The sequence below is a fragment of the Tyto alba genome, unplaced genomic scaffold (assembly GCF_018691265.1).
Source record: "Tyto alba isolate M040663 unplaced genomic scaffold, T.alba_DEE_v4.0 Super-Scaffold_22, whole genome shotgun sequence".
NCBI classification, from domain to species: Eukaryota; Metazoa; Chordata; class Aves; order Strigiformes; family Tytonidae; genus Tyto; species Tyto alba.
Window position 1 is genome coordinate 19,047,432 of NW_024881296.1, and position 27,897 is coordinate 19,075,328.

General features: G+C 41.3%; 1 protein-coding gene across 7 annotated transcripts in view; it reads left to right on the forward strand.

The window, feature by feature from the left end:
• Positions 1 to 1,249: 1,249 nt before the first annotated feature.
• GRM1 (glutamate metabotropic receptor 1) overlaps positions 1,250 to 27,897 on the forward strand; it is a 198,477-nt gene continuing 171,829 nt past the window's right edge. For 6 of the 7 annotated variants that reach the window (XM_042796093.1, XM_042796094.1, XM_042796096.1 and 3 more), the window contains exons 1-2: positions 1,250 to 1,635; positions 3,362 to 4,259. In XM_042796093.1, coding sequence (XP_042652027.1) covers positions 3,497 to 4,259 — 763 coding nt within the window. In that variant the 5' untranslated portion in view covers positions 1,250 to 1,635; positions 3,362 to 3,496. Of the gene's footprint in view, positions 1,636 to 2,827; positions 2,935 to 3,361; positions 4,260 to 27,897 lie in introns of those variants that run through there. The other variant, XM_033011684.2, reaches the window with a different exon arrangement.

Here is a 27,897-nt window from a genome sequence, read left to right on the forward strand (position 1 = left end):
GTGCTACTTCCCCATGGGGGGAAGTATCATCCACCCTTTGTATCATCCATCACCACTGGGGAAGATTGAAGCCCCTGCAGTCCCACTGCCATCTTTCCCTAGCCCTTCCAGAAGCCTCCTGATATCACAGGTGTCTTCTCTTGAGTCCCAGACCTCTGCCAGTTCTCACCTGCTCCCATCGGCTGCTGCAGGGATTGGAGTGGCAGCAGCTGAGGCCACAGCTGGGCATTGGGACCTCAGCAAAACTCAGGCCATGACAGGAGGGAGAACAGCTCTGTGTGACAGCCTTGCATGAGCCTCTGCAGAAAGACCTGCTGTCTTTGTGAGTGCCAGGTTGGAGGGGATGAAGGCTACAGAGTGTTAAAAGTTGGGAGGAACCAATGGGAGCATTTGCAAATGCTTCTCCTGCCAAAGCCAGTGGAGCAAACTTTTCACTTAATCATTGGAATAATTTGCTGGTGTGTTGCAGGTTTGTTTGTGACAAGGGCAGGGACTAAAGTTTGATTGTTAAAGCGTGGATGAAGTGGAGTTTGTTCCCCCTTTACGTGCACATTGGGTTGTCCCTCCAGGTCTGATGCTGGCAGAGCTGCCCCGAGCTGGGTCTGCGGTGCCTGGGGGGGAGCTTCATGCCCAGAGGCAGGGGACAAGCAGCCCCTCCAGCCCTGGCTCCCTCTTTGGGAAACAGGACCTGCGGGGAAAGTGGGCACCGGCAAACCCCTGGGCTGAGTCTTCCATAATGAACATGCCTTGTAGATAAACACGCCACACGGGCAAAAAAACCTAGCTGTGTGACAGTAAAAAAACCCACAAATATTGACACAGGGAGAAGACACCCCTGAGGCAGCATTCACTGCAAACCCTTCTCTGAATGAGCAATAGTTAAATGTTTGTCCTTGCCTCTTTCTTTCAAAAGTAGGGCAAATATCTATAGAGTTCCCAGCGGGGAGGTAATCTAACTTTAACTTTCATACAGTCAAGTAAAACACCCGAGACCCATGTTGGGGATGCAAGCAGGTCGTCTGAATTATGATTATTCAATCTGGTATTATTTTAATCTGACATGACTCTCATGTGCTTCATTTAGATTCATCTTGACCTGAAAACTGTAATCTCAATGCCTTTATCCTTACAGGTGATTTATCTTGTTGCAGTATTTTTTTTTTTTAATATATTTATTTTAATAGCGAAACCCTACCCGTGAGGCAGACCGGCACATTTCACTATCTGGGGTCTCCCGAGCATGGTCTGGGTTCCCTTCGAGCAGCAGTCTCTTGCTTCTGCTCTCGCTCTTGCTAATTGTGGCAAGAAGACAACGAATTAAAAGCCGCGGGAGGTGAGACCAAACACCTCCCCTGCGGCCGCAGCGTGCTCCGGGTGATGCTTCCTTGCTCGCTTACGAGACAATAGCCGAAGAAATTAAGGAGGGGGAGAAAATGACTGATCCTTCGGTATGAGATAATGGATGAGCCCGGGATGACCTGTTTTTTTCCTTGCGCTGGAGCGGTGCTGAAGACAGAGGGCACCAGCGCCCAGCCCACCGCCGTCGCCCCGCCGCCAGCGCGCCAGCTCGGGGCGGCCGGAGAGCCGCCGGTGCCCGCTCCGAGCAGGCAGGGAGCCGCTGCCTCGCCCGGGCAGGTACGTCCCCGGGGTGACCCTCCAAACGGACCGCGGGGCTTGGCCGGGGGAGCTGCTTTGGGGGGGGGGGGGGGGGGGGGGGGAGGCGGTGCGGGCGAAAGGCGCTGGGGAGTCGGGTTCCGGAGCTGCCCGTGGGAGCCTACTTCGGGAGGCTGCGTGGACGCGCAGCCGGGACGGCGGCTCTCCGCGGATCATCGCCTTCTCCGTGACCGCCTCCAGCCCTCCGCGGCCCCGGCCCCGGCCCCCCCCTGCCATCCGCCGGGGAGGGACGAGGGAGCGGCGGCCAGTCTGGGGCGGTTCGTGCCGCGGCCGGTCTCCGTGCCTCGGGAAGTGTGTGCGTGTGCCTGCGTGTGCGTGTGTGTGTGTGTGCATGCGGGGAAACCGCGGCAGCAGCGCCGGGCGGAGGACAGAAGTTTGGGGGAAGCGCCCAGCGGTGCTCGGGGGGGGGGGGGGGGGGGCGAGCCAGCGGTGGCGGGGCCGGGACAACTGGACAGCGTGGGGTCGGGACAGCGGGGCAAGGAGGCAGGGGGGGCAGAGAGCGGGGGGGAAGGGAGCAGGGGGACTGGGGGGCAGGAAGCAGGGGGGCAGGGGACAGCGGGGCAGGGAGCAGGGGACAGGGAGCAGGACGCAGGGATGCAGGACGCAGCGGGGCAGGGGAGCAAGGGGGGGCAGGACGCAGCAGGGTAGCGGGCAGCGGGGCAGGGGGGCAGGGGGAAGGGGGGCAGGGGGCAGGGGGCAGGGGGGCAGGGGGGGCAGAGGGAGCGGGGGGGCAGGACGAGCGGGGCGGGACGCAGCGGTCCGGCCGGCGGCCGCGGCTGCCGGGCGCTGTCCCGGGTGCTGACGGCGCCGCCGAGCAACAGGGGCCCGGCCCGGCCCGGCCGCGCTCCCGGGCGGTGCCGGTGCCGGTGGCGGTGGCGGTGCCGGTGCCGCCCACCCCCCTTCCACCACGGCTTTTCAAGCCTCCAAGCCCAGCCGCCGGGCTCGCCGCCTCTCCCCACCCGAAGCCTGCATGCAAGGCAGGCGTGCCGGTGAAGGCACGTCAGGACTTTGCCCGCCGTTGCCTTAGTAACTAATATGTATTTTCCCCCGCTTGCATGTGTGTGTCCCTGGCTGAATTACGGTTTTGCCCCCTACACACGGAAAAGTTAATCTAAACTGTCAAGTGGCTGCTTGTTTCCTCCCTTCGCTGACCTTTAAATGACATTTCCCATCGCTGGCAGGGCAGAGTGCTCCCTCTCTCTTTTCACCGCCTTTCTGTATTGGCAGAGGAAATTCCTGAGCTGAGAGAGATGCCTTCAGGTACTTAGAACGCGAGAAGAGAAGCACTTGCCACCCCGCTTTCAGGGCTGGGGCCACTGGGGCCATGCTAAGACGCTTCTCCCATGAGCTGCTTACCTTGTGAAACTTTCAAAACTTCCCAGGGTCAGAGGGTAGGGTGTTGTGTGGCTGAGGGTGCAGAAAACAGCCACCTTGGCTTGGAAAGGGGATGTGGAAAGGATCACATGAACTTAACATATGTGAGCATGTATGATGGTATGTCAAGGCAAATAAATATATCTTTTAATCCCTCTTGAAACTTCCTTTCGAGGGGCTTACTGAAGCAAATTGCCCTGAGCCTTTGCGAAAGTGGTCATCTCGAACTTTGTGGGGGGGTTGCATTACTGAGCTGCGGTTTGACACCGATTTCCTGATTAGCCTGTTTTATCCCCTATTTCTATGGCACCAGGTTAAAAGTCACTAGGATGAGGGCAGCCTTGGCACCTTCGAGAGCGATGCTGTAAGATTTTGCTGTGATGATATTTGGAGCAACTTGGGTGCTGGCAGGGGGAAGCAGATGCCATTTCCTACATGTCCTTAAATCATGTGCAGGCAAGAGGAGCCCATGAAATTTGTAACCTGGGTCTGGATGACATCGTGCAACAAAATGATTGGCATGCTGCTGGTCTTTTTCCCTGCTCTGCTCCTAGAGATGGACATGCTGCCCAGGAGCCCTGGGCGGAAGGTGCTTCTCTCCGCAGCCTCCTCTCAGCGCTCAGTGGCTCGGATGGATGGGGATGTCATCATCGGGGCTCTCTTCTCTGTTCATCACCAGCCGCCGGCTGAGAAGGTGCCTGAGAGGAAGTGTGGGGAGATCCGGGAGCAATACGGCATCCAGAGAGTCGAAGCCATGTTTCACACTTTGGATAAAATTAATGCCGACCCGGTCCTGCTACCCAACATCACCCTGGGCAGTGAGATCCGAGACTCCTGCTGGCACTCTTCGGTGGCCCTGGAGCAGAGCATTGAGTTCATACGGGACTCCCTCATCTCCATCAGGGATGACAGGGACGGAGGCACCCGCTGCGTTTCTGATGTGCAGCCTCAGCCCCAGACCAGAGTGAAAAAGCCCATCGCGGGGGTCATCGGCCCTGGGTCCAGTTCAGTTGCCATTCAAGTCCAAAATCTGCTCCAGCTCTTCGACATCCCCCAGATTGCTTACTCCGCCACCAGCATCGACCTGAGTGACAAAACACTGTACAAATACTTCCTCAGGGTGGTCCCCTCTGACACGCTGCAAGCGAGGGCCATGCTCGACATCGTCAAGCGCTACAACTGGACCTACGTCTCTGCCGTCCACACGGAAGGTAGGTACGGGGCAGCCCACAGCCTCCCCTGGGAGCCCCCGGCCAGCCGTGGGGCACCCCATGCTTGGCGGGGGCTCTGCCGTGACGGGTTACCCGCTGGAACCCCAGGGGAGCCGCCTCCTCCCCAGGGAGTGCCAGCCGCTGCTACCCAGGGGGGAATGTGTTTGGGGGAGTGTGGGGGGGTGCGGTTTCCCACGGCGTGGAGGAGGTCCCCACCACTCCCCTGGCCCCGGGCACCATGGCTGCAGGCAACGGGAGGGGCCTCAGCAGCACAGCAAAGCCCACACGAAATCAGGCGTCTCCCCAGCAGTGCTGTCCCCCGTCCTTATGCGCACGCAGAGGGGTTTGTGGATTTCCAAACAAAAAGTTAACAGGGGTGAGTATCTGGATCTGGAGCTGGCAGCGGGCCCAGCTGCACTGCAACGGAGTGGGGAAGGTTGTCTGTGGGGCTGGTGAGCAGACCCCACTCGCGGGAAGTATAGTGTTTCTGACCGAGCCAAACTGAGTCACGGCTCAGCAGGGACTCCTGCATTAGCTGCTGGCTTTGCTATGTGTGAACTAATGTTCTGGGACTGGGACAGAGGAAAGAAACCTGAAAATCCCTCTGCAGTCCAGCTAGCCCCTGCAAAGCCATGTCCTGTGGGAAAGAAAGGGCTGTGGCTAGTTTGCCAGCAGGTCTGGGCAAGCATGTTTTCATGCAGCTTGAGCAATACTAAAAAATATTACTCTCTACAATCTGTTCACAGTCAACAGGTTTTATTAATTTTAAATATAAAAAGAAATATAACAAAAGTAAGGCCATTTTAAAAAGGAGACATCGGTTTATAGCCAGGCTCGGTGGACCAACATAAATTACAGAAGTAATTGCATTTGATAGAAAACAAACTCTTGTGATACATTATTGTGACACTCCTATAGTCCAGGTACAGTCCTCAAAATGGGATTTTTCAGTACAAAATTGCAAGCCTGGCCACGTTATTGCTATAGTTTTGCAGCTGTTCTGTTTACCTGACTGTATCTCTTGTATGGATTTGATTTATGATTCCCTTTGGTTACTGAGCTGACTCCACACCTTTCAATATCACAGAGATGACTAAGTAAAAAGAGTTAAGAACATACATTATGATGAATAAATAAAAGAACCTCCAGGAAGAGTTGCATATACAGCATCCAAAGGTGAATTGGATTAAACTGGACACCTAAAACATGAAAGTGCTGCAATGTGGGGGGCGGGGGGAGGAAGTAAGCTGACATTTGCAGTTCATTTATGCTCTATTCAGATGAGGAAACAAACTGCTAGCAAGAGTTGGATATGAGCTATTAAGATTCTCTGTTGCTGACAGATACGATTAGATCTGTGGAAGGCCAGGGTGAAAAATAAATGTGGAAGCGGTAAATTCTTTATTGGTGTAAATCACCATCTCTCAAGTCTTCAAGGCACTTTGGGCAGCTACACTAACTCACAGTGCCTGAGGAGCTGCCTCAAGGGACCTGTGCCCTTGCTCCCCCTCACTGTAGATGTAGCTCTCACTAACATTAGTGGGGCTTACTTTTATGGAAAAGACAACAATTTATGAAGGTTATTTGTTCATTCATTTTAAATATATCATTGTAAGTAATAGTTTCAGTCACTGATTGTGGGAAATTTTAATTAAATATCTATTTTTATGTATGTGTTACTGACCGATGAAAAATGCTTGTTACAATGTATTTTTATAGACTTTGAAGTGATACTTTTGAAAATAGTAGATCAATTATACCCCACAAGGCAACGGTCTCCTCTTAGAAAACGTCACAAGGATTTTGCAGATTATGCAGCTCGAGATTCATATTTGCTTTTTAAAATTATTATTAATCTGTATCTGCCATACCTTTATTGTTAGATTCAAGCTACAAATTACACTGGAAATATGTAGCAAGCTTCAACTTCTGTGTTTCTTTTCAGAAAGACAAGTTATTAACCCCATCCCAATTGTTGTTGGATGGATTCCAAAGACTTTTTTTTTTTTTCTTCTACTTAAAGTGACATTAGTATTCATGAAAATTGGTGTGAACTGTTGCATTTCTGTTGTTTCAAATCCCATGCATTCACTGTGAGAGATCTGCTTGCTGGTTTGCTAAAGGTGGAATCATCCTTTGCAGACAACACAGAGCTACTCTGAATAATAGTCTCCATGAACAGGAGCTGCTCCATCCGTGCTATGTTTGGAAATACAGGGATAAAGTGTAGTTAAAAACATTCCTCCTCCACACTTACTCATAGGCCTATAGACTGTCTTTACGGTGGGCTGCAAAATGTGCTGGGAGGAATTCTAGGGTATCATGGGTTGGAGAATCACTTCAGCAGGGTCTGTGAGGAATGGGAACGTTTCTAGGTAATGCACATGTTGGCACTGTGAAAAAGTTAACTGTTTCACCTTCTGAGTGCTCCAGATCCAGTCTGGTCACCTCCTGAGAGCAGAAAAGCTGCTTAGGTCCTACCTGACCCCTTGGTCTCATGGGGCTGGACAATCCTCAGCTCTTGTAGCCACCCAACCACAAGGGGATGCAATGAGACCACTGAGCTGACTGACTGACTACCTTTGTCAGCTAGCCATGGTCTTCAGTCTATGGTGGTCCAGGGCAGGGTCACAGAAATAGCCCAGAGGTGCCGAGCCCTTTTTCAGAGTTAGAACCATTCAACTGCTCTGTTTCCCCTTCCTCTACTCCTATACTCTAGCTGGAGTTATTTAAACACCCAAAACAATACCAATCTACACAGTTTTTACCTTTAGTGAAAATTAGAAAGAAATACCACACAATTCAGTGCCCACATTTCCTAACATGCCATGAGAATGAAGATAATAAAGTCACCCTTGTAGCATGATGCCTTTAACTAGTCCCCAATACCCTACCTTGCATTTGACATGAAAGCTTATTATTCATGTGTTAATATGATAATTAGTGTTAATTAGCGGTGATGGCATTTAACTATATACAATCTCTACACACTAGTACATGAAGTTGCATGGAGGTATGCCATACTTCTTGGGATTTTTTGTAGTTGTTTATTAAGAAGTATAAACATTGAACTTGGGTAGAAACTTCTCAGTTAGTGAATAAAATCTGTTTTTAAAGGCCCACATAGCACACTGATTCTTTTAGATTAAAATTGACATATAAAGCTTCACATTAAAGAACAAAGAAAGACTAGTTACTGTGTTTGGTTATTTTAGTATGTGTCTCAGTTGAGCATAGTTGCACATCATGAGAGTGCATTTTTTCCAGAGTGGGCAGCAGTCATTAAATGATGTGAGAAATCTGTGCATCTGCTGGCAGAAGGCTGTGTGACTGTAGTTTCAAGGCATTTTCAAGGCTACTATTTTTTTAAGGATTCTTCAAAGGTAATTCAGTGTTGGAGTTCTTGGCGTGTGTACATCTCGGATTTTAGGCTTGGAAGTCATTCTTATCTGGCAATGCACATAAGTGGATGCCAAGGCTTCCTATGGAAATGAAAGTCATCAAAAGCGCATGTGTTAAGTTGGGCTCAATCCCAGGTGTGATAAGGGCAGAAGGAGCTAGCCTTGTTAGGGGTTACTTTCCAAGTGAGATGTTTTGGTGAGATAACCTCACTGAAGGTATTATTCTCAATTTACTACGCAGCCACTGGCAATTTGGTAAAACTGTGAAGAAATACAAGGGGACACTTCCTTCCTTGCCTGGAGAACAGATCCTGGGCTGCCTCTGGGATGAGGCAAGAAATGCTGAGTGGAGATGGTGGGCACCACCTCTGCGCTGTTTTGATGCTGAAGGCACAGAAGTTAATAGGGTTGTCTCCAGAAAATGACGAGCGGTTGTGAGATTGCTGTCTGTTATACCACCTTCAAAAACCCACAGGACACCTGCAGCCTGGCTAGTGATTACCATGGAGTCTCCACCAAATGCCTCACTTTTAGCTGTTCCTCTTATACATGAAGCAGGAGAGATGATGGTGTAAGAAGCCTTCTTATCACCTCATGTTCCAAATATATCGCTTCTGAATAAGCAAATAGAAAAACTTAATGCTTGTGTCTGGCTTTTCAATTTCTGCATATGTGTTAACCTTATAAAATGTATGTGAGATTTTTGATTCTGTGAAAACAAAATCTGAACATGGAGAACAGATCAGTGTGAGTGCTGTTTGTGATTTATGGACCATTCTTACACTTCAAATAGCCCTTTATAAATAAAATTTCCATTCCAACAGATTCACACGCAGACTTTGTAGAAACAACTTTGTAAATGGAATGATTAAGTTAATTGCACCAAATTTTGGTTGTTTATAGATTAGTTTTACTGAGAGCACTGAGATATTTCTGGTCTTGATCAATTTTGTCAGATTTGTATTGCCAGGTTGTTCCTTTTGCTTGAGTATAAGGCTTAAAATGAAATATGATAAAGCAGATGGCACAACTGTAAAGACTTTAAGATCAAAGTAGATGGTAGGTAGATTATCTTCACAATGATTTTTGGTAACTTGACTGCTGCATGCTCTCCATTGTGGTAACATACAGGAAACTCATAAGCACGGTTATATATGTTGGAGAGAGGATGGAAGAGAGTGAATCTTGCACTTCACTGCAAATTTCACATGAAATAAGTTATTTCAGTAGAACTTACTAAAGTAGCTTTAGAGGTGCTAGAAAATAATACTTCTGTTTAAAGATAAGTGGGGCAATATCCATCAAGTATCTCAAAGGAATAATTTTCATACAATTATGTTTAATTTCTCATAAGGTGTTCCTACAGCTGTTTCTAACAATGTTATATTATTAATTCCATGGTGTCACTTGATGACTGATACTTTCTGATAAAAATATGACCAGGCAATAGAGAAAAGAAGCTCCAATTCAAATGTTTGGAATTTCAGAGTTTACAAATATTTCTATAGGTACCAATAGTAACAAAAATGCTCTTTAAGGTTGATCTCATGAAGTGTTGTGAATTGTTTCTGAGATGTGTGTTCATAGATGCACATTCCAACCTATTTTTTTCTAGTTTTCTAGAGAGATATGTCCCGAGGAGGACAGAAATTAATCTGAATACAAGTAGGGACTAGTACATTCCCTGCATTGGATCCATTAGTAGTATTTATTAGAAGGTGCTGGGAGGATCATTTACACTGATTGAAACTGACAAAATTATTGTGGGTGATAAACACCATAGAGATCAAGAGAAATTCTTTCCTGAAAATCTATTGCTTTGCAGTACTCCTAAATTCATAATTAATCTAGCTTTTCAACTACACAACTGGCAGCAGCATGAGCTAAATCAGCTCAAAAGACAGATCTAACTTCTGTGCTTGCCTTCTCAGCAATATTGCTAGAGTTCATATTTATTGGTCAATACCATGGATTCATTTGTGCTTTGCTTCTATTTTTTCTGCATTATGCTCTTGCTTTCAGATTTGTATGTCCCATGATTCTTGTAAACTCCTGCAGGATTCTTGGCTTACTGAAGACTGTTTTAAAAATGTAAATGATCTTGGCTTTCTCAAAAATCTGTGTGAAAATGCCTCTAAAATACTCCTTTGAACATATGGTTTATAATATGAAGGTGCTTGTGCTTAGGTTTCTCAGACAGAAAACCAAAAGCTATGTGAACTAAGATCATATAACTAGAAGTGGCATCACCCATTGAGAAAGATTCTCCAGGGGTCTGATGAATTAGTGAGCTGGTAACAGTAGTGGGAGACCAGAAACATTGCACCTGCCACCCTGTCACATGAAATGGTGGTAGCAGAAAATAAACCCCCTTGCATTCTAGCACTCCTCACTGTTGTGGAAGGTTGGGTGCGGCTAGGTTTAAATTCTGAGTGATATCCAATTCACCGCTATTGGTCCAATCGCGTTTAATATATTAAACTGTTACGATTTGGATACACTAATAGTGGACTGCACCTTCAGTCTAGTCGTGCTCATGAACTAGCACGGCCACTCTTTGGTCCCGTTCAATGAGAAACCGAAACGACTAGCTACGTAAACAGAGCAGTTTATTTAAGCGACAGATATAGAGGTACTTGTGATTGCTGGTGATAAATACACCGTCTGCAAAGCATGTGCAAATAAGAGTATACACAAGGTGCACAACAAAGTTATAAACAATACAGCCTGGCTATAAATAAGGAAAAGAGGTTCTCTAGAGAGATTTCTAAGTTCCTAAGTCTTACCCAAAGGCGTCCCTATGGGGGGGAAGGAGAAGCTCAGCCTGTTGACTGGTCCCAGGATTCAACAGGATGGTGTCTTCCACACTTTCCCCTCTTTCTTGGGCTATTTTTATACTATTTTTTACCTTTGAGGTGGAGTTAGTGACTTTAGTCATAAGTACCTTTATTATGATTGGTGTAAAATTCTCTCACGTCACATTTAAAGGTATAGATTATGAAAAACTCAGGGCACAGACTCAGAGAGGAGTGATTGAACCTTGGAGGTGGGTAGCCTTTGGGATGGAGGTGTGTTTTAGTATTATAATGACATTATAATGATCAAAGTTCGCACAAAGGATAGCATTTCATCAAAATCTGATGGGAGGTTGGCTCAGGGTGTCAAGTATGCAGCTTATCAATTCTGTAGTACCATCTCATTTCCATATCTGCTGTATCATTACAGGGAGGGACTGTGAACTCTTCAGTCCACTTTGTGCCCCATGTTGCTTTGCAAATAATATTGTCCTGGGAATCGCAGATGGCGTGGTGGATTCTTCACATACCAGCTGCAGCTGTATCCTACCCTAGAAGCCTTTTGTTTTTATACCTTTCCTTAATGTGTGAACAGTGATGTATTTTCATCATTTTAGTAATTATTCCACACACCCGCAACCCAGAAAAATACCAATAAAAGTCATTACTAACTGGTGCTCACTGACCCATGTGGAACGAAGCAGGGATTTCAATATATTTTCTAGGTGGCAGGTGTTTGCTGCATAAGCCACCATCACAGATGGCCATAATTAACACCTGTGCTGGCAGTCTGAATGGGAGGGCCAGAAAATACCTGGACATGAACTACAATAGTGTTTTACCTAAAAAAAGTGTCCCTTTACCTACGCGTTAACTAAGGATTGCTAAAGGATAGCACCAGAGATGGGTGGAGAGAAGTGCGCAACAAATGAATGCCATCCAGTGGGTAATCAGCTTAGGTTTGCTGGCTAGTTTTTCAGACTGGATCTTTTCCCAAACACAAATATTGCTATTATTATTATTATAAATATATATTAGATGATTATGATAATAACAATAGTACTACTACTACTACTATTAATGTAAGTTTTAAAGAACAATTTCTAGATCTGGTTTGCCTATCTACGCAGCACAAAGTTGGCTGTTGAGAGAGGTGGCAGGAGTCTAGTGATCTTTGAAGCCATCGTAGCCATTGCTTCCTGTTGTGCTGCGGCCCCAGTTCCTGTCCAGTAGAAAGGAGTGCCCACAATCAGCTGTTCATGGACCCTAGAATATCATAAAGTCACTGAAATCAACTGAGTTTACATCAGTCTTAGCTCTTTACCAGTGAAGAAACACTGACAGAATGAGGGCCATTTTTTAAAACTCTGTCTCAATTAGAATACCTCACACCATAGACAAATGGTGTGTAAGAAGTGTGCCTAGGAATGGTGTGTATATAAAGGCTCTTATAGTAATTGTTTTATATGAAAAATAAACTGTCTTTGGCAGAGGAAAGGAAATCAAAATTAAGGAAGTAGTAAAACTGCCCTACTGGGCCTTCAACAGTGGGCTGAATATTAAAAGACGCAGGAACAGGGCATGTACAGAGCATACCTTCACATCTCCAGTATGTAACAGCTTCCCAAATACTAGGGCTACCAGCCACAAGTGGACCTTTCCTTTATGAATTTGTATAATCCCTTTTTGTATCTATTTATACTTCAGTCTCTGTAGTATCATAACAATGAATTCTATAACTTAATTATGTGTTGTGTGAACAACTGTTCCTATTATTTACTTAAAACTATTCCTTGATGACTTCATTACCTTTGTACATTCATGCAAAACTCCTCACCATTTGTTAATCCTGATCATTATTTTGTACTTCTAATTCCAACACGAAATGTGGGGAAACAGAGGTATATTCAGTACTGAGGATGGGGCTACACCATGGATAAACTCACTCGCGAAGCAATAATTTCATATTGCTCTCAGACCTTCCCTGATGAACTTACACTAGTCTATTACTATTCTATTTACTACCATGCACTGAATGGGTGTTGTCAGAAAATACTTTAAAATTACTACAAAACCTTATTCTTAAATGGTAAAGCGTACTTCAGAGGCCATTATACACAGGGTTTTCCTCATGTGTATTACTCTTCGTTAATTAACACAAAATTTATTTCCTACTTATTTATTTTGGTTCTTATCTGTTAGCCAACTTTTAATCCAGGACCTTCTGTTTTATCCCATATCACCTCTATTTCTGTCAGAGCCTTTAATAAGGGACCTCATGCAAAGCTTTCTCAAATTCCAAGTACTCTGTAGTAATTGCATCATTATTATGGTTACCTGCCCCAACAAAGAAGTTTAATAAACTTCTGAGGTATGTATTTTCTCTGCAAAAGCTATGTTGGTTCTTCACTAATACAGCATATTTTTTTATTTGTGCTTTAATACTGGTTTTATTATGGTCCCTACTAATTAGCTTTGTGCAGAAATATCTTAAGTCTTCAGTAGTATCATATCTTTTGTTCATTGGATTATCTGCTGTGCCTCTGCACTCTACAAATTCTGTTAAAAAATGAAAACCAATATGTGAAAATACAAAATTAATTTTTCCACTTTACTGCTTCATCTGTTTTGGTACTAAGGCCAGTTTGACTGGTGGTAACGTGCTACAACAGAAAATTAGCTGGTATTGGCAGTTTGTTAAAGTCCATCTTATGGATTTGTTCTAAAATACATTCTATTGGCACTCTGAAACAATAGTTCAGTCTTATCCTGAGCAAGGAATGACCTTTGTATGAGAACCATCCTATCCGCCTTCATGGGCAGTGTAGACTGAGAGAATTAATTTAACCTTTCTGTTATGGTTTTATCTTCCCTGAGTGCTCATTTTGTATAACTGGTTATCACTGAATATCAGGCAAGTTTCCCATTTCTGGAATTTTTGAAGAATGGTGGGTTATTAAGTTCAATGCCTTTATATCTCAAAATTGTTTCATCTTGTTTTATTGTGGTTTTGTATTTCATTTACCAAGGTATACTCTGTTCTTTTTCTCTCATTAGGTCATAACTTAGACATTTTAAAGTATTTGTTTTATTTTTATTTTATTTATTTCGTTGTGTTTTGTTTTATTTTAATAGCTTTTCTTCTTTATCATGCTGGTTTTTTGGAGGTTTCGTTTTCAGCCTCTCATACATTTCTGAGTAGTCTCCATGTAATTTTTTAGTATTTCACTCTTCTGACTGCTCCTTTTAATGTCCTTGAAATTTGCTTTCTCATTTTTATACAATTTATTTTGTTTTAAATTAAATATTACTGTTACTGATTTTTTATTTCATGTGCAGCTTTTTCTTTCTAAATATGACTACTGTCACAATTACAGACTGTTTTTTGGATAGTTGGGCCTTAATAAGGCCTTGTATACTGCTCAAGACTAAATCAAGAGCTGCTTCTTCTTTGTGAGTTCAATGGGCAGATGAGTAACACACATGAAAAAGAAACCAATACACAGTACATAAGATTTGCCTTCATTTTCCATTATCTAACCTACAGTCTGGCAGTAGTACATATAGAGCCAGGGTGTGCTTAATAGTGTTTTGTGACATGTGGGGTGCTTTTTAATGAAAAGTACTGTGCATCACAAGCTGTCCTCCTCTTGTGATGTGCTACTGCCTAGATGGCTTGTGTCTATCAAAAACCAGTGTAACAGATATTTCATTTTACTGAAAAGTCATTTTGTTTTTTATACAATTCCATGGTTTGAACAATTTCCATTTGTATTCTCTCTTGAATGTTTTTAAACAAATTTATTTCTTAAAGTATATTTGGAGTATATTAACAGCCAGCAATGATTTACAAGGCCCTTTGAAATTTGATAGAAATGTTGTAAGGATAAGCATTTGGCAGGCCTGGTGGAGAAAGCAGAGAAGGTTGCATCCTGCACTGGTGCAGGGAGCAAGTGTAGCTGTCAGGCTCTTGATCCAGTGCTTGTTGAAGTTAGCTGGTGGTCCTCTGTTGAGCCCAATGGATCCTGAATGGGGCTCAGCATGGCCTTCGGATGTTATTTTTTCAGGTTATGGAGCTGGCGTTCCTTAGAAAGCACTAAAAATCCACAGGGCTTGTGAACCCCACAGCTAGAAGGATCTCATAGTTAATTGAAAGTAGTGTAAAATTGTGTGAAGGCAAACTGTGTTTGCCGGATTTCCATAGATATTAGAGGATATTCATAGACACAGTTTTTTCCTTCCAACTAGGAGAAGGCTGAATCTAGTTCACTTCTTCCCATACAAATTCCCCAATGAATTTAACTCTTGTTTCTCTTTGAAAATTGTTTGAGGAGCAAACTTTCATTTTCTTAAATGCAGTCACAATTTGCTGTTGTTTGACCAGAAAATTTCATCCTTATTCATCTGTGGATACAGATGGATTTGTACAAGCTAGTAATTTCCCAAAGATTTATTCAAACAAAACTCATCCTGGCAAATAGCAGTAAGAACCAGACATGGATATTGCTGAAGTGACAGCTATTTGAAATCTGAATAAGTGTTCATAAATACTTTCTTAAAATGTCTGGCCAGGCTCCCTTGAACATTGAATGCATCCTCCCATGTGGAGTAGAATATAAAAGATACATTTGTAATTAATTGTCAGGAAGTGAGAAAACCTTTCATGCTTACTTATATAAGCCTTTCTTACCCACACGGTACTGTGGAGGGGCTTTAGCAAATGGAAATTTGGTATGTAGATCATTGTGCTGGGTATTGAAAGACAGTGATCCTCCTAGTGAGAACGTATTTCTCTGACTTCAAGCTCCACATGTATAAATCTCAGTCTCTTGCCTGACCAGCAAATATGTGAAACTGAATATTGATAGTGCTGTAAAAGAATGCTGTATTATCAGCATTGCTAAAACTGGCAAGATGATTTGAGAGACTGGAAAGTTAAAATCCACTCCTACTGAACTGTTCAGAATGGGTTACAGCAGTGGGTTGACAGCATTCTCTTAGAGGATGCCCTTATTTGCAAGGCTATATTTCCCTGGAAGGGCAAATGCATATTCAGGACCAGATTAAAAACTCTGCAGCTCTATGAAATGAAGTGCTGAGCTGGGACAGTCGCTCTGCTGGAAGTACTCAAGATTTTGAGGAGAGTAAATGAGGTAGGCAGCAGCTCCGGCAGCCTGAGTATCACTTAGTCCTTTCTGGTTCCATTCCTGTCGAGGCACTACAGCTGTGACCCTCAGGTGTCACTGCATTCCCTTGTAAATAGGCTCAGCCTTCCTCTTTCACACCCATTCCTGCTGACTCAATCCATTCTTTGTCCACTGTCATTTGACCAGGGCTCCAACACCTGACAGCTCAGTCTGTCACCCAGAGCCCACATTCCCCTTCCCTCCCACACAGTGCCAACCTGCAGGTGAAATTACAAGAATGACAAGAAGGTTTTCCAGGAGTAACTTCTGGGTTTGCCACTGACCTCAGGAAGAGGTGGCCAATGTTTCGTTAAAGACATGCCGTTAACCGTGCCTGCAATGGTGTCCTCTAATGTTGACAACCTGCAAAAGGGTAAGATAAGCATTAAAAGTCTGAGTCTGCAGCATGAGGACAGTAATGTGCAAAACTGGTGTTATAAAATTGAGTGAGGCAATGAATATTGGTTTCAATATATTATGGAACAGCCAAAAATGGACATTGTTGAGTTATGCCAAAAGTCCAAATGCAAAAGACAAATGAGCTAAGCCAGATAGCTCTGGCTACCAAGACAGCATTCCTCAGAAAAATAATAAAATGATGATTCAGGATTCAGCTGACAAAAAAAAATGTAATTAAATTAAGACCAATCAGTGTGGTCTTCTCAAACAAACCTGATTTTATTCCCTGATGAAAGTGCAAACTTGGTGGCTACAGATAACAGTGCGGATAAAATATCCTGGATTTCTGTAATGCACTGAATTAGTATTACAGGATATTTTTATTAAAAAAACACTGTGCAATGTCAGGAAAACAGACATTGTATAAATAAAAACTCAGCACACTGACCTCAGCAAGTAAAGAGTGACCATCAAATGAGATTATGTCTACTGCATTTCACAGAGCTTGACAAAGGGTCTAATGCCTCACTGTCTTCACCAATGATATACAAAGCGTAATTGCATAATTGCTGACAAGATATGCAGATTCGTGAAATGGCAATTAATGAGAAGAAAAGGGAAGATTCAGATCTCTTGGTAAACTAGGCCCAGCATAAGAAAACTCATGGTAGCTAATACAGTCAAATGTCAACCACAAATACAGGAATAAAGCACATGTGCAACTTACATAGGAGAACTGTGTCCCCGAAAGAAGTCCTAAATATATTATATGGTTATAGAGGAGCTGCATCAAAAAAAATCTAACCCAAAATACAAAAAGATAATGTCATCCTTGAGAGAGTGGAAACTTTATCTCTACCTAAGGATTATTAGTATTAATTTTGCTATTCTTTGTTCAGTTCTGTTGTCAGCATTTGAAAAATAAAGTTAAAATATTGAAAAGAGATAGGGATAAAACTCTAAATGCTTTGAGGACTGAAAAAAAAAAATGCCTTATAGCAGGAATCTAAACCAGCTTAGTCTGTCTGGTCTGTCAAAAAGAGATGCAACTTGATTTATGAAAAAAATGTTTAATTTCCTCCAGGCAAACAAAACCAGTAGGAACTACAGGGCTCTGTATCCTAATGGTTAGATGCATAACAAGCACCTATTGCTGTGGTAAGCCAACAAATTCCCATTAGAAAAAAGACAAACATTTTTACTTGTGACGGTGATTAACCACTGGGACAAATGACTGAGGAAAGAAATACGTTTTCAGACTTTTGATGTTGTTTAATCAAAATTTACTGCAGATGTTGCAGAACAGTTTTATTCGAAATGCAAGTCACTGGACACAGCACAGTGGTATCTGGAGTGAGTGTATATGCTGGCATTAGAGAGGTGATCAGATATGAAGAGCTGATGGTTCTTTCTGGCATTAAATCTTACTCATTTATAGATAGTCCTGATTATGTAAGCAGGCAGGAAAAATTTTAAAGAGTAGCTTAACGTTCTGTATTCGCTCATCTGCTCAGCTGTCTTGGAAAATTCAAAGTATCTTGTGCTGTTGATACTGATTGTAGAGGAAGAGAAACTCAGGATGAAATAATCTCCTCTGTTGCAGTTTACATGCATTATTTGAAATCAGTATTTGTTCCCTTACCAGCAGTTGTTGCTTGTTATGCATTTTACGATTAGATTACAGACTCCTTTATTTCCTAATATTTTTGTTTGCTTGGGGGCAATTTTTGATTTTATGTGGATTTTATACTACACTTATTCTCTTATTTGTGACATAGGTGTTGGCTCCTGTGACTGAAGAAAACAGCACGTTTTCTAAAAGGATACAGTGACATTTTTCTATGGTCTCATTAATTAGAATACTACTTTGTCCTTAAAATTATATAATTCATCTGACAGCCCATGTAAAATAAATAAATAAAAAACTACTACGGAAGTAAAGAAGGAGTTGGTAAATAGGATAATTAACATTTTTACCCAGAAGTTTTTCTAGAAGGGAATTCAGTCGTGAATTTTGTGAATATTTGTTTTAATTTTAACAGAAAATATGGGCATTGATATTTTCTGGTTGTTTCAGAACACAACCAGCATGTTATAGATGCTATCCCTTCATGCTATGAGCATCTTAATGTCCTCTTACAAGGCAATTTAGAGTATAGTCATGTTTGAAAACCCACTGTCCTTGTCACACCTACTTGTGCCTTTTCTACTGAGTCCAAACACATGTGAAATAATGTATTCCATTTTTGTCATAGCTGTGGTGTTGTGAAGTGTGAAGCAGAAATGTGCTGGTACCACAAATATCCAAAGTCACATCACTGCTTTTTATAGTTCATATCTTGAGGACATATGAATAATAAAATGCTCTTTAAAATTATGGCAATACATCTGTATTTACATTCAGAGCTATGATTCGGCTTTAATGAAGTCAGTGGGAGCTATTGACTGAAATTTAGCCATACATCTGACTCTACAGAAAGACCCTTTAAGGTGCAGAATGTTTTTGCTTGATTCCAAAAGGCATGTGAACACTGGCTTAACTTTAAACACTTGAATTATGGAGGAAAAGAGTTAACCATACACTTACAGGACACAGATTCTGGGGATTGCTCACATCAGAGCAGTGTCCAGTGCCTTACAAAATTAGGCATGATGTGCTTATCTCACATTAAAGATAGGCTTTCTACTGATAAAACTAACATTTATAAGCTTCGTAAAAGTCTGTGTAGTGGGTTAGGCTAGGGGGAAAGCAAACAGCCTTGGAACTGTGTATATCAGAGTATTATGAAAACTGATGAGTGGATTGACTAAAGAAAAGCTGCAGCTGACTGGAGAAAAAGGGCAGGAGTTTGGATGTGCTGCTTTGAAGAGACAGGTAAAAGCTAGTTGCTGCTGTCTTGAAGTGGAGTGCTGAAATAACTGATGAGCTTGGCTAGAAACTGGATTATACTAGGGTAAATGTCACCCATTTTTTTTTCCTCTCTCTTTTTAAATGAATACTTGTAGAATGCTGATTTGTATGCGCTTAAACAACACACAAAGCAGAAAAAGAAAGGAACTACTTCTGTGTCTCCATCATACAAAGAATTGTCATGTAAAAGGCTACTGTCTTTTTCGTGTTGCAAGCCTCCTTATACTAGTACAAACTTTAACTTCCAAGGAAACGATATTAAATTGTCTAGCATCTAACAGATACTAACTTAAATTTCAGAATACACAATATTTTCTGAAACAGAATTAAAAAAAAAATGCAAATTACAGCTCATGCTCAGAATAAGCACTATGTATGCTTTGTTCCTTAGTAGTCAGGTTGCAATGTGTAGCCAGCAGAACACAGAGGGTGACTGGGAGCTTCCATGGGACAGCACTGGGCTGCCTTGTTTTGGGGACAAATGTGTAGAAATGAAAGGATTCTTGTAGAATCATTTGATTTCACAGAATCCACACCTTCTATAGGGATAAACATCCTATAGGAATCTTCTAGCTGGCTCTGCCTCTAACTCTTGGTCGCATCATCCCATCCTCTAATAATCACAGCCTGTGCCTTTCTGTACCAAGTTCTCCTAGTCTTTCCTACAGCTTCCTCTCAGATTCTATATTAATACCTATATCAGTTTCTAATAAGCTCAGTTGACTATTTATTGTTTTCAGAAGGTATTGCTTCCTGGAAAAATACACATTTATTGCCAAATCACTCTTCTTCAGTACTGTTCTTTTCATGTTTTACGATAAGCCAGCATATTTCAGTAATTTGAACAACCAGGTGTAAATATCTCCGGACCATACAGATCATGCCCTCACTCACTGGGAAGTACATTTTCTTCTGACTGAAAAAGAAATAAATCTGTCTGAGCTAACCTGCAAGCTTAGTTTTCAGATAGGCAAAGAATTTGAAAAAGGCTTTGTAGTCACTACAATTAGATCATAATTAGCCTTTTATTATTATAAGTTTTTTTAATCTAGAAATAGGATTCACTTTCAGCTTGCTTCCATTGATGTCAATGAAAGATTTGCCACTGATTTCTGTAGGAAGAAGTTTTAGGTATAATTATTACACAATTTCAGTGCAAAAGTGCATACATATGAGGAAAATGTACATGTATATGAGGAAAGAAGCTTATAAAATAGGGGATCTGAGGGAAAACCTGTACATCTTACTAATAGAAACAATATTTCTTCAGTTTGTCTTATTTTTATGTAGAAAGATTTCAAGGATACATTCTAAAAATGTAAATCATTATAAAGGATTGCTTCATGGTAATGTACATTTGAATTTCAGCCTCAGGGAAACTTGGCTTTATGCTGCTACTAATTATCTTTGTGATGACAAAGGCCATTGTTATTTAGAATAAAGGGAAAAGGATGTTCTCCATACTGTAATCAGAAGAACCAGTAGGCAAAAGTGTACATTTTTATAAACAAAAGGGTGGGGATGATGCACACCTGCAAGCACAGATGTTTTACCCTTAATTTCTGCAACTTTGATTTTATTCAGAGCATTTAAGTTCTGCATGCATCAAGGAATTCTGCTTCACTGCTAATTAGGAATATATCCAGTAGACAAGAGGGATCCAAACATATTTCACAGTTACATGAAGAAAACAACCAAAAAATGGGGATGTTTTACCTTAATCCTAACTCACCTTGAAATGGTGATTTGCTACAGCTCAGCTGTAGAGGTAGGTGATTCATTCATGTATTTATTATGGAAAAAAGTGCTTTGGGCAACTGAAAATAAATTATTTCAACATTAAAAAATTTTTTTTATTCTAGGGCACTCTTAGTAAGACCCAAGGAGGAAAACATGATGATGGTTCTTATTTTACATGTTATCTCACTGATCACACTAACTGGAAGAGATTCTGGATCAACTTTTTCTCTGAGAAGATGGGAATACCATTTTGTGAAGCATTACTGTCAAATGTTACTCTGCCGTATTTTGGAAGAACTTTTCATGTGTTCATTGTTCCAAGCAGTGGGTTGACCCTGGCCAGCAGCCAACCACCCACCCAGCCACTCACTCAACTCCTCCCCACTCTGTACCAATGGGAGGAGGAGAGAAAATAGGAAGAACAAGAGCAAGAAAACTGGTGTGTTGAGATAAAGACATCTTATTAGATGTGGAAAGGGGGGGGGGGGGGGTGGAACCCAAATGAAACAAACAAAATTGCTCACCACATCTGACAGGCAGACCTACACCCAGTCAGTCTCAAAACAACAACCCTCTTGGAAGCCCAAACCCTGCTTCTACCTCTTTTTTTTTTTTTTTTTTTTTTTTTTTTTTTTTTTTTTTTTTTTATTACTGATCACATTGTCATATAGCGTGGAATAACCCCCTGGCCAGTTTGGGTCAGCTGTCCTGGTTGTGTCCCCATTCCAGTTTCTTTCCCATCCCCAGCCTACTCACTGTGAGGGGAAGAGGGGGCAGAGTGGGAAAAAGAGAAAGCCTTGGTGCTGTGTAAGCACTGTTCATCAATAGCCAAAACATTGGTGTGTTACCATCATTGTTATAGCCACAAATCCAAAGCACAGCCCCATATGAAGAAAGTTAACTCCACTGCAGCCAGATCCAGTAGTGTCCAGCACAAGAAACACTGTATTTCAGTGATCAAGTCACTGTTCTGTGTAAAAGATGTATTTTCTTATCCTCTCATGCTGAAATTGAAGCTGTATTACCCACTTCTCTGATGAGTGCTTTAAATGCTGAACTGCTTGACTTGAACTGCAGAGATTTCACTGAGTTTGTAATGTTGGCATACCGAAGCTTTCACAACTAACACATTAGAGATAATGGCATTAGCATTTCAAACTGTAGTTAGTCAAGTACTTAGAAGTGTAATATTATTTAATCTAGATTTACAACCTAGAGTGCTGTAATGGGCAGTTCACAGGTTGGATGCTTCATGCTTAAGTAGCCTGGATACCTGAGTGACCAACTGTACCCACAAGTTCTAGGGGCATTTTACAGATAAGTGAGATGTACTACACCTAAGTTCGAAAGTTTCTTCATTTTTAAGATATTCCCAAGTGTTCTAGAAGCTGTGATTTTATGAGAACTTCAACTGTTTGAAATAGGAAACATATTTTAGGAATGCAGAGTAGAGGCAGAAGTCCAGCTTTGATGCCACTTGAGCAGAAGTTTCCCAAGATACAGTCTGACTCAAAATCACACAATTCTTCAAGCATCTTCATGGACTCCCCACATCATATAATTGTGTGTTTACACTTAATCCATTTTAAAATCCAGCCTGGTAAGTTTCTTAATACCAATAGTTCTCTTGGAATGTTGTTCTAGAATTTCATTCCTTCTACAAATAAAAACTATTTAATGCTTTGCTTTTGATTGTTGCTTTGGAGGGATTTTTTTGATCTGAGAAAGCAATTGAGCCCTTGTATAGATCACTTTAAATTACCTCTTCCTGTCTTTCATGATCTTGATGGCTACTTTTTGAAACTCCACCAGTTTTCCAGTATCTTAGAGTACTAGGTATTACTGCAGAAGCAGCTATAATGCTGTGAGATAGAATTAAGGTAGTATGATCTCTCTGTTACTACAGTATCATACTTATTTACATAACTGAAGAACAATTCTAGTATTTTTTTAGCCACAGCATTACCTTCAGTGTTGAAGGTAATCCCTAATCACTAATTATAATCCCAGAGCCAATAGTTGCATCCCATGATAGAGTCCAGGGTCCTGTATGTGCAGCATTTTTAGTTCCTGAGAGCTTAAATTTATGTGTGTATTTAACTGCATATTTCTTTGTCTATTTCCAGTTTACTGAATTACCTAGATCATGCTGCATTAGTAACCTGTGTCCCGATCTTTCTTTCATTTGCAAATGTTATTAGTAATGCTTTTGTATTTTTGTTTTTTTCAGGTCACTGATTAATATTAACTAGTAAAATCTAAGAACAGATCCTTATTGGACACAATAAAGAGAAACCCCTTCAATGAGTGTTTCTTCACTGCAAGTATATGTTGAAACCTACCAGCCAGATTTTAATCTATTTTATGTATGCAATACCGATTCTTATCATTCCAGATTCATAGCCAAAATGCCATGCAAAATGAACGTATATGTCCTGTGGAAATCTAACTGTATTGAATTGACATTATTACTTTTGATAACCAAACTTGTAAATCCCTTGATAAAAGATATTTTGGATAACTGAATTTCAAAGATCTAGTTTCCACATACACATAACAATTGGCACCTGTTATACTGCCCCAAACCCTTAAATTTTTCCTACTCAAGTTCCATGTCAGCTCCTGAGTTATTCTGTCCAAAATGAATGTCAGGCTGATGGACCTGTAATTACTCACTTATCCTTTTAAAGTATTGCACAACTCTGCCTTTGTTGCAGTCCTCTGATACTTTACAACTTCCAATGGCAATTGAAAATCATTTCTAGTAGTTCAGAGAGCTCGCCAGCAACTTCTGTCAGAAGTTATCTGAACACATCCGTTTTAAAATGCCTGCCTTTTGGAGCTGCCACTTGATTTCCTTCTGAGTTGGGAAGGGAAATTACCATTCATCATCACCATCAACATCGTCATCATCTTCTGGTATGTATACATTACCTGTCTCTTTCCCAAAACACAGAACATAAAAACTCACTAAAAGCTTCTTCCTGTTCTGCAGAATCCCTCCTATCACTGACCCATCATCATTATCCTTTATCAATATCCTTTTCTTCCTGTCTTTTATTTTCTGAAGTTCCCAGCTTCTCATGTTTCTCTGTTACCTTTTTTGACTCCCACACCACTAACTGTAGCCAAATGGCATAATTTCCTTTTTTCCAAGACTGGAAGGCCAGTTCAGATCTAATCAAAGAATGTGGCTGGGAGGGCTTACTGGGCGAGGCAGAGGAAGGCACAGCTCTGCTGCCCACTTTGTCTGTGCTTAGTCTGATGTCATTAAGGGCAAGAGGTGACATAAGAGACAGTAACTGCTGCTGCTGTGCGAGTGACAGCCCCCGACAGTAGCGGTCAGGGCTCCTGGCCTCTGCATCTCAGGAACTTCCAGGGATGACCCACCTACTGCTCAGAGTATCCAGGGATGACCCACCTACTGCTCCTGCATCCCAGGGCTCCCCTTCCCTTCTGCTTGCGCGTTTGACAAACTTTGAGTCAGATCCAGTGACAGAGATCCCTCCGTAGCAGATGGCTGTTGCTGTGTGTGTGTTCAGAAGATGGCAAATCTCTAATGGTGTTGCTCAGAGAGGTTTCCCAGTCAACATTTGGGCCACTTGAGTAATTGTTGTGCCTTTAGTTGTGCCTACAGTTGTGCTTTGCATTGAAGAAAGCCATATTTTGTTTCTCAAGGATAGTAAGTACAGCAAAAATCTCAGGGGAAGTTTCTATTCCCAATGTAGATCTCAACTCTATGAGAAAAGAAAGAAAAATGGTCATTTATGTTTAAATAAAAATTTTTCACAACACCCCATAGGTAAGAGACAAAATAGTTCATCCCCCTCTTGTATATACATACACGAACATACAGAAGTGATTCAGATGTTTTTCACTGACATACTGTTTTGCATTCATTAATCTCTGCTAATACGGATATCCTCTCAAAATAAAACATTATTTAAGAGAGGAGGAAAAAAAACAACTAATCCACCCAAATTAAGTCATCAAGATGAAAATAGCTTGCAGAGATCTCAAGAAATGATAAGAAAACCAGAAAGCTTTCTGCTTTTGGCTTTCTTTAGATTTGTTAGATTGGAATGCAGTGCAGCATCATGTCAGAAGAGCAGCAGTGCTTGTGAGAGAGCATTTATCAAGTGCTAACAAGAACATGAAGGAAATTTGAAACGCCATTACAATCTTATTCTTCATTAAAAGTGAAGTACTAAATTTTCCACTAATTCGTTTTGACAGATGATATTCTGACAGAGTTGACATCTATATCAAAATGTGAGTAAAGTGGATGCAATTCAGGAAGTGATGTTTCAATTTTATTTTTTTTCCCTAGCACTATGATGTCAGTGTAATAGAGAATTCAGATTTGGATTTTTTTTTTTTTTTTTAATTTAAATCCATTTATCTTTGACTAGCAATACTTTTTGTTATAGGCAGATATCTACCTACAAAAATAGCAAACCCATTAGCTTCTTAGATTGTAAGCAAAATGAAGTAACTAATCTGATTAACATTGCCAAGGAAAACTGTAGTGTCTAACCTCTTTTCCCAGGCAATGTATGAGGTGACATTTTAAAGTGTGACTTTGTTAACAGCCTTTTCTGTCTCAAGTTGGATTTTTTTCATTGGAAATGCAAACATTATTTTACTATAACTGTTGATGAGATTTAACAGAAGATGGAGTGCTATTTGGGGAAATCTTGCAAGTTACTTTTTTGTAAAACTTCTGTTACAGCTGTCTTTGGGATGCAGGGTTGAAAACAAGGCTGGCAGTTTTGTTCCAACAAGATATTGCAGAGGTATTTCAGCAATGTATTTCAGATATAATTATTAGTCATGATGTTTGTTTGATGGTTATTGAGATAGTCTCTGATCTGTGGCTATGTGACAAGTGAAACTTATCACAACAGGATTTATGTCCCACTAAAGGTCCTGCTGTTCCTGAGCTTTGCTTTGGATGTTATGGCTTCTCTAACACTCACAGAGCAAAAGTGATTCCAAGGAAAGCATCAACCACAAGTACTTTTAACAAGCATCACAAGGTAAAAAGCTGCAAAGCCTTTTCACTACTTTCACTAGTTAAGAGGCCAATGAATGCCTCCATGAAGAGATGTGATTCTCCCTGGGCAGGTGTATTAGCAATATGCCACCAAGCATGGTCTCAGTGCTCAGTTAGCTGCTCAGTTGTTCTGAGTGTGTTCTTTTGTCAGCAACTGAATGATGAATAATCTTATGGAGCGGAGAACAGAGAGGACAAAAAGAATCATCAGATACAGTTCCTTTGGCTGCAGACCACTGTGCAATAAATTATTTCAGAAGGTTCCTGTATATTAATCCAGTAAATAAACAGCTTGCCTGGTTTTCCTTTTTAAATAATTCCAGTAAGCTGTCAGATGATGTCTTAAAAATACTATTTTTAAATATTATCTTTAAATAAGAAGTTAAATTTACCTCTAGCAGAGTCTAGTGATTTCATTTTTTTATCAAATCCTGTTTTATTTGCTTTCTAATCTCTTAATTTTATTTTTATCATGTCTTATTGTTTTGATATGCCCTCTCTGTGAGCTAAGGAAGTTGTAATAAAAAAGTCTGGAAATATTGCCATTCTATATTGGAAGAATCCTCAGAGGCACTGTATAAACCTGCAGCCCTCACTTTTTTTTATGAATCAATTGCTTGAGCCTCTGTTTTTAAAAAAATAAACTAAATAGGAATACAGTCATGATAATTTCAGACTTTTTTTGAGAGACCACCATTTAAAAGTTTGGGCTTAAGTTAATAAGAGCTTGGAATTTCTCAAAAACCACTGACATAAAATTAGGGCAAGCAAACTACTTAGCTAAAAATGGAAATCCTTATGCAAAAATAAGATACTAGTAATCAACAGTCAAAATAAAGCCTTTTCAAGGGTCAGAAAAAAAAATATAATCATATGCCTTTTGCTTCAACTGATCTTCAGCAGACTTCAAAAGCTTCTTGCAGGGCCATTTGTCTTTTCTGATTCCTTAATAACCTTGCCTTGGCTGTTTCACTCACTAAGATGTACTGGATGGTCCTCCAGAGTTCAGGAATGATTTCTGGGTTTTTAATACTGCTCCTAGATTTTCCCACTCTGAACTCCGAGGTTTTTAAAAAATTATTTTTCTCAGAAGAGATAATCACTTTATCTACTAGGCTCCCCAAAACCTATGAGCATGCCTTGTCAACTACGCATTTTTGCTTTTAAACATGGCCCTTCTGTATTGCTGTAACTACCCTGGCAATAGTCTCCTTGCTTACATATAGACATCAAGCACCCAAAGAATATATAGAGGAATGTTGGAACCAAGAAAGGCAAAAGTTAGAAGACAAGTGTTGCTGATATTTATTAAAACACAGCTTTTACCCCTTGGCCTTTCTCTGCATCAAGTTGCAACAGCATTTTTAAAAATGTCAAAATATAAGCCCCAAGTGCCTGTTTTTGCACTTGTATATGCACATAACTCCTGATTCAGTGATATCCACATCCTGAAAACAGAGTAGATTTTGGCCCTTACTGTGTCATTTAGCGTGGTTTTCAGCAGCACATAAGTCATCAAGTTATCAAAGCTGAAACTTGAGGTCTGCCTAAAGCATCTTCTTCTCATAATATGTTAATATGCATAACCATATGCTTTTCTGATTATACTAAAACCTGGACAGATGTATATGGCAAGACTGTAGTTCATTTGAAAATAAAATAGCAATGTGGGATATGTTTTTAAGGATAAAATTAATCTTAGACACAAAATCTCATACACAAAACCTAACTGTTGTTATGAAGAAGGGAGGACCATAGGAAAGTCTAACAAATGTCCAAAAGATGTATATGTTCATACAACTTCTGTCCATGATTTTGAGGTTCTTTGTTGCCAAAGATTTTGCAGAAATGAGCTTGTCTGCAATTGAGCCAGTAATTCCTGTCATCAAGCTGACACTTCAAGAGCAGCCTTCTGCATTTCTCCTCACCCTCCCAGATTCATCAAAAACACAACGACCCCACCTTGTGTGGGGCTGCAGCGACAGTGGAAGAGAAGCCATCACATTAACAGAATAGAGTCAGGACCAGACAGTCCTTGCTGGGCACCTATTACTCTGTGTCCATATGGGAGAGTAACTGCTTGGACTGAGTTAATTTACATTGCTCATGGAAGCTGTGCATATTGCATATATGAGGGAGCTTCTTATCTT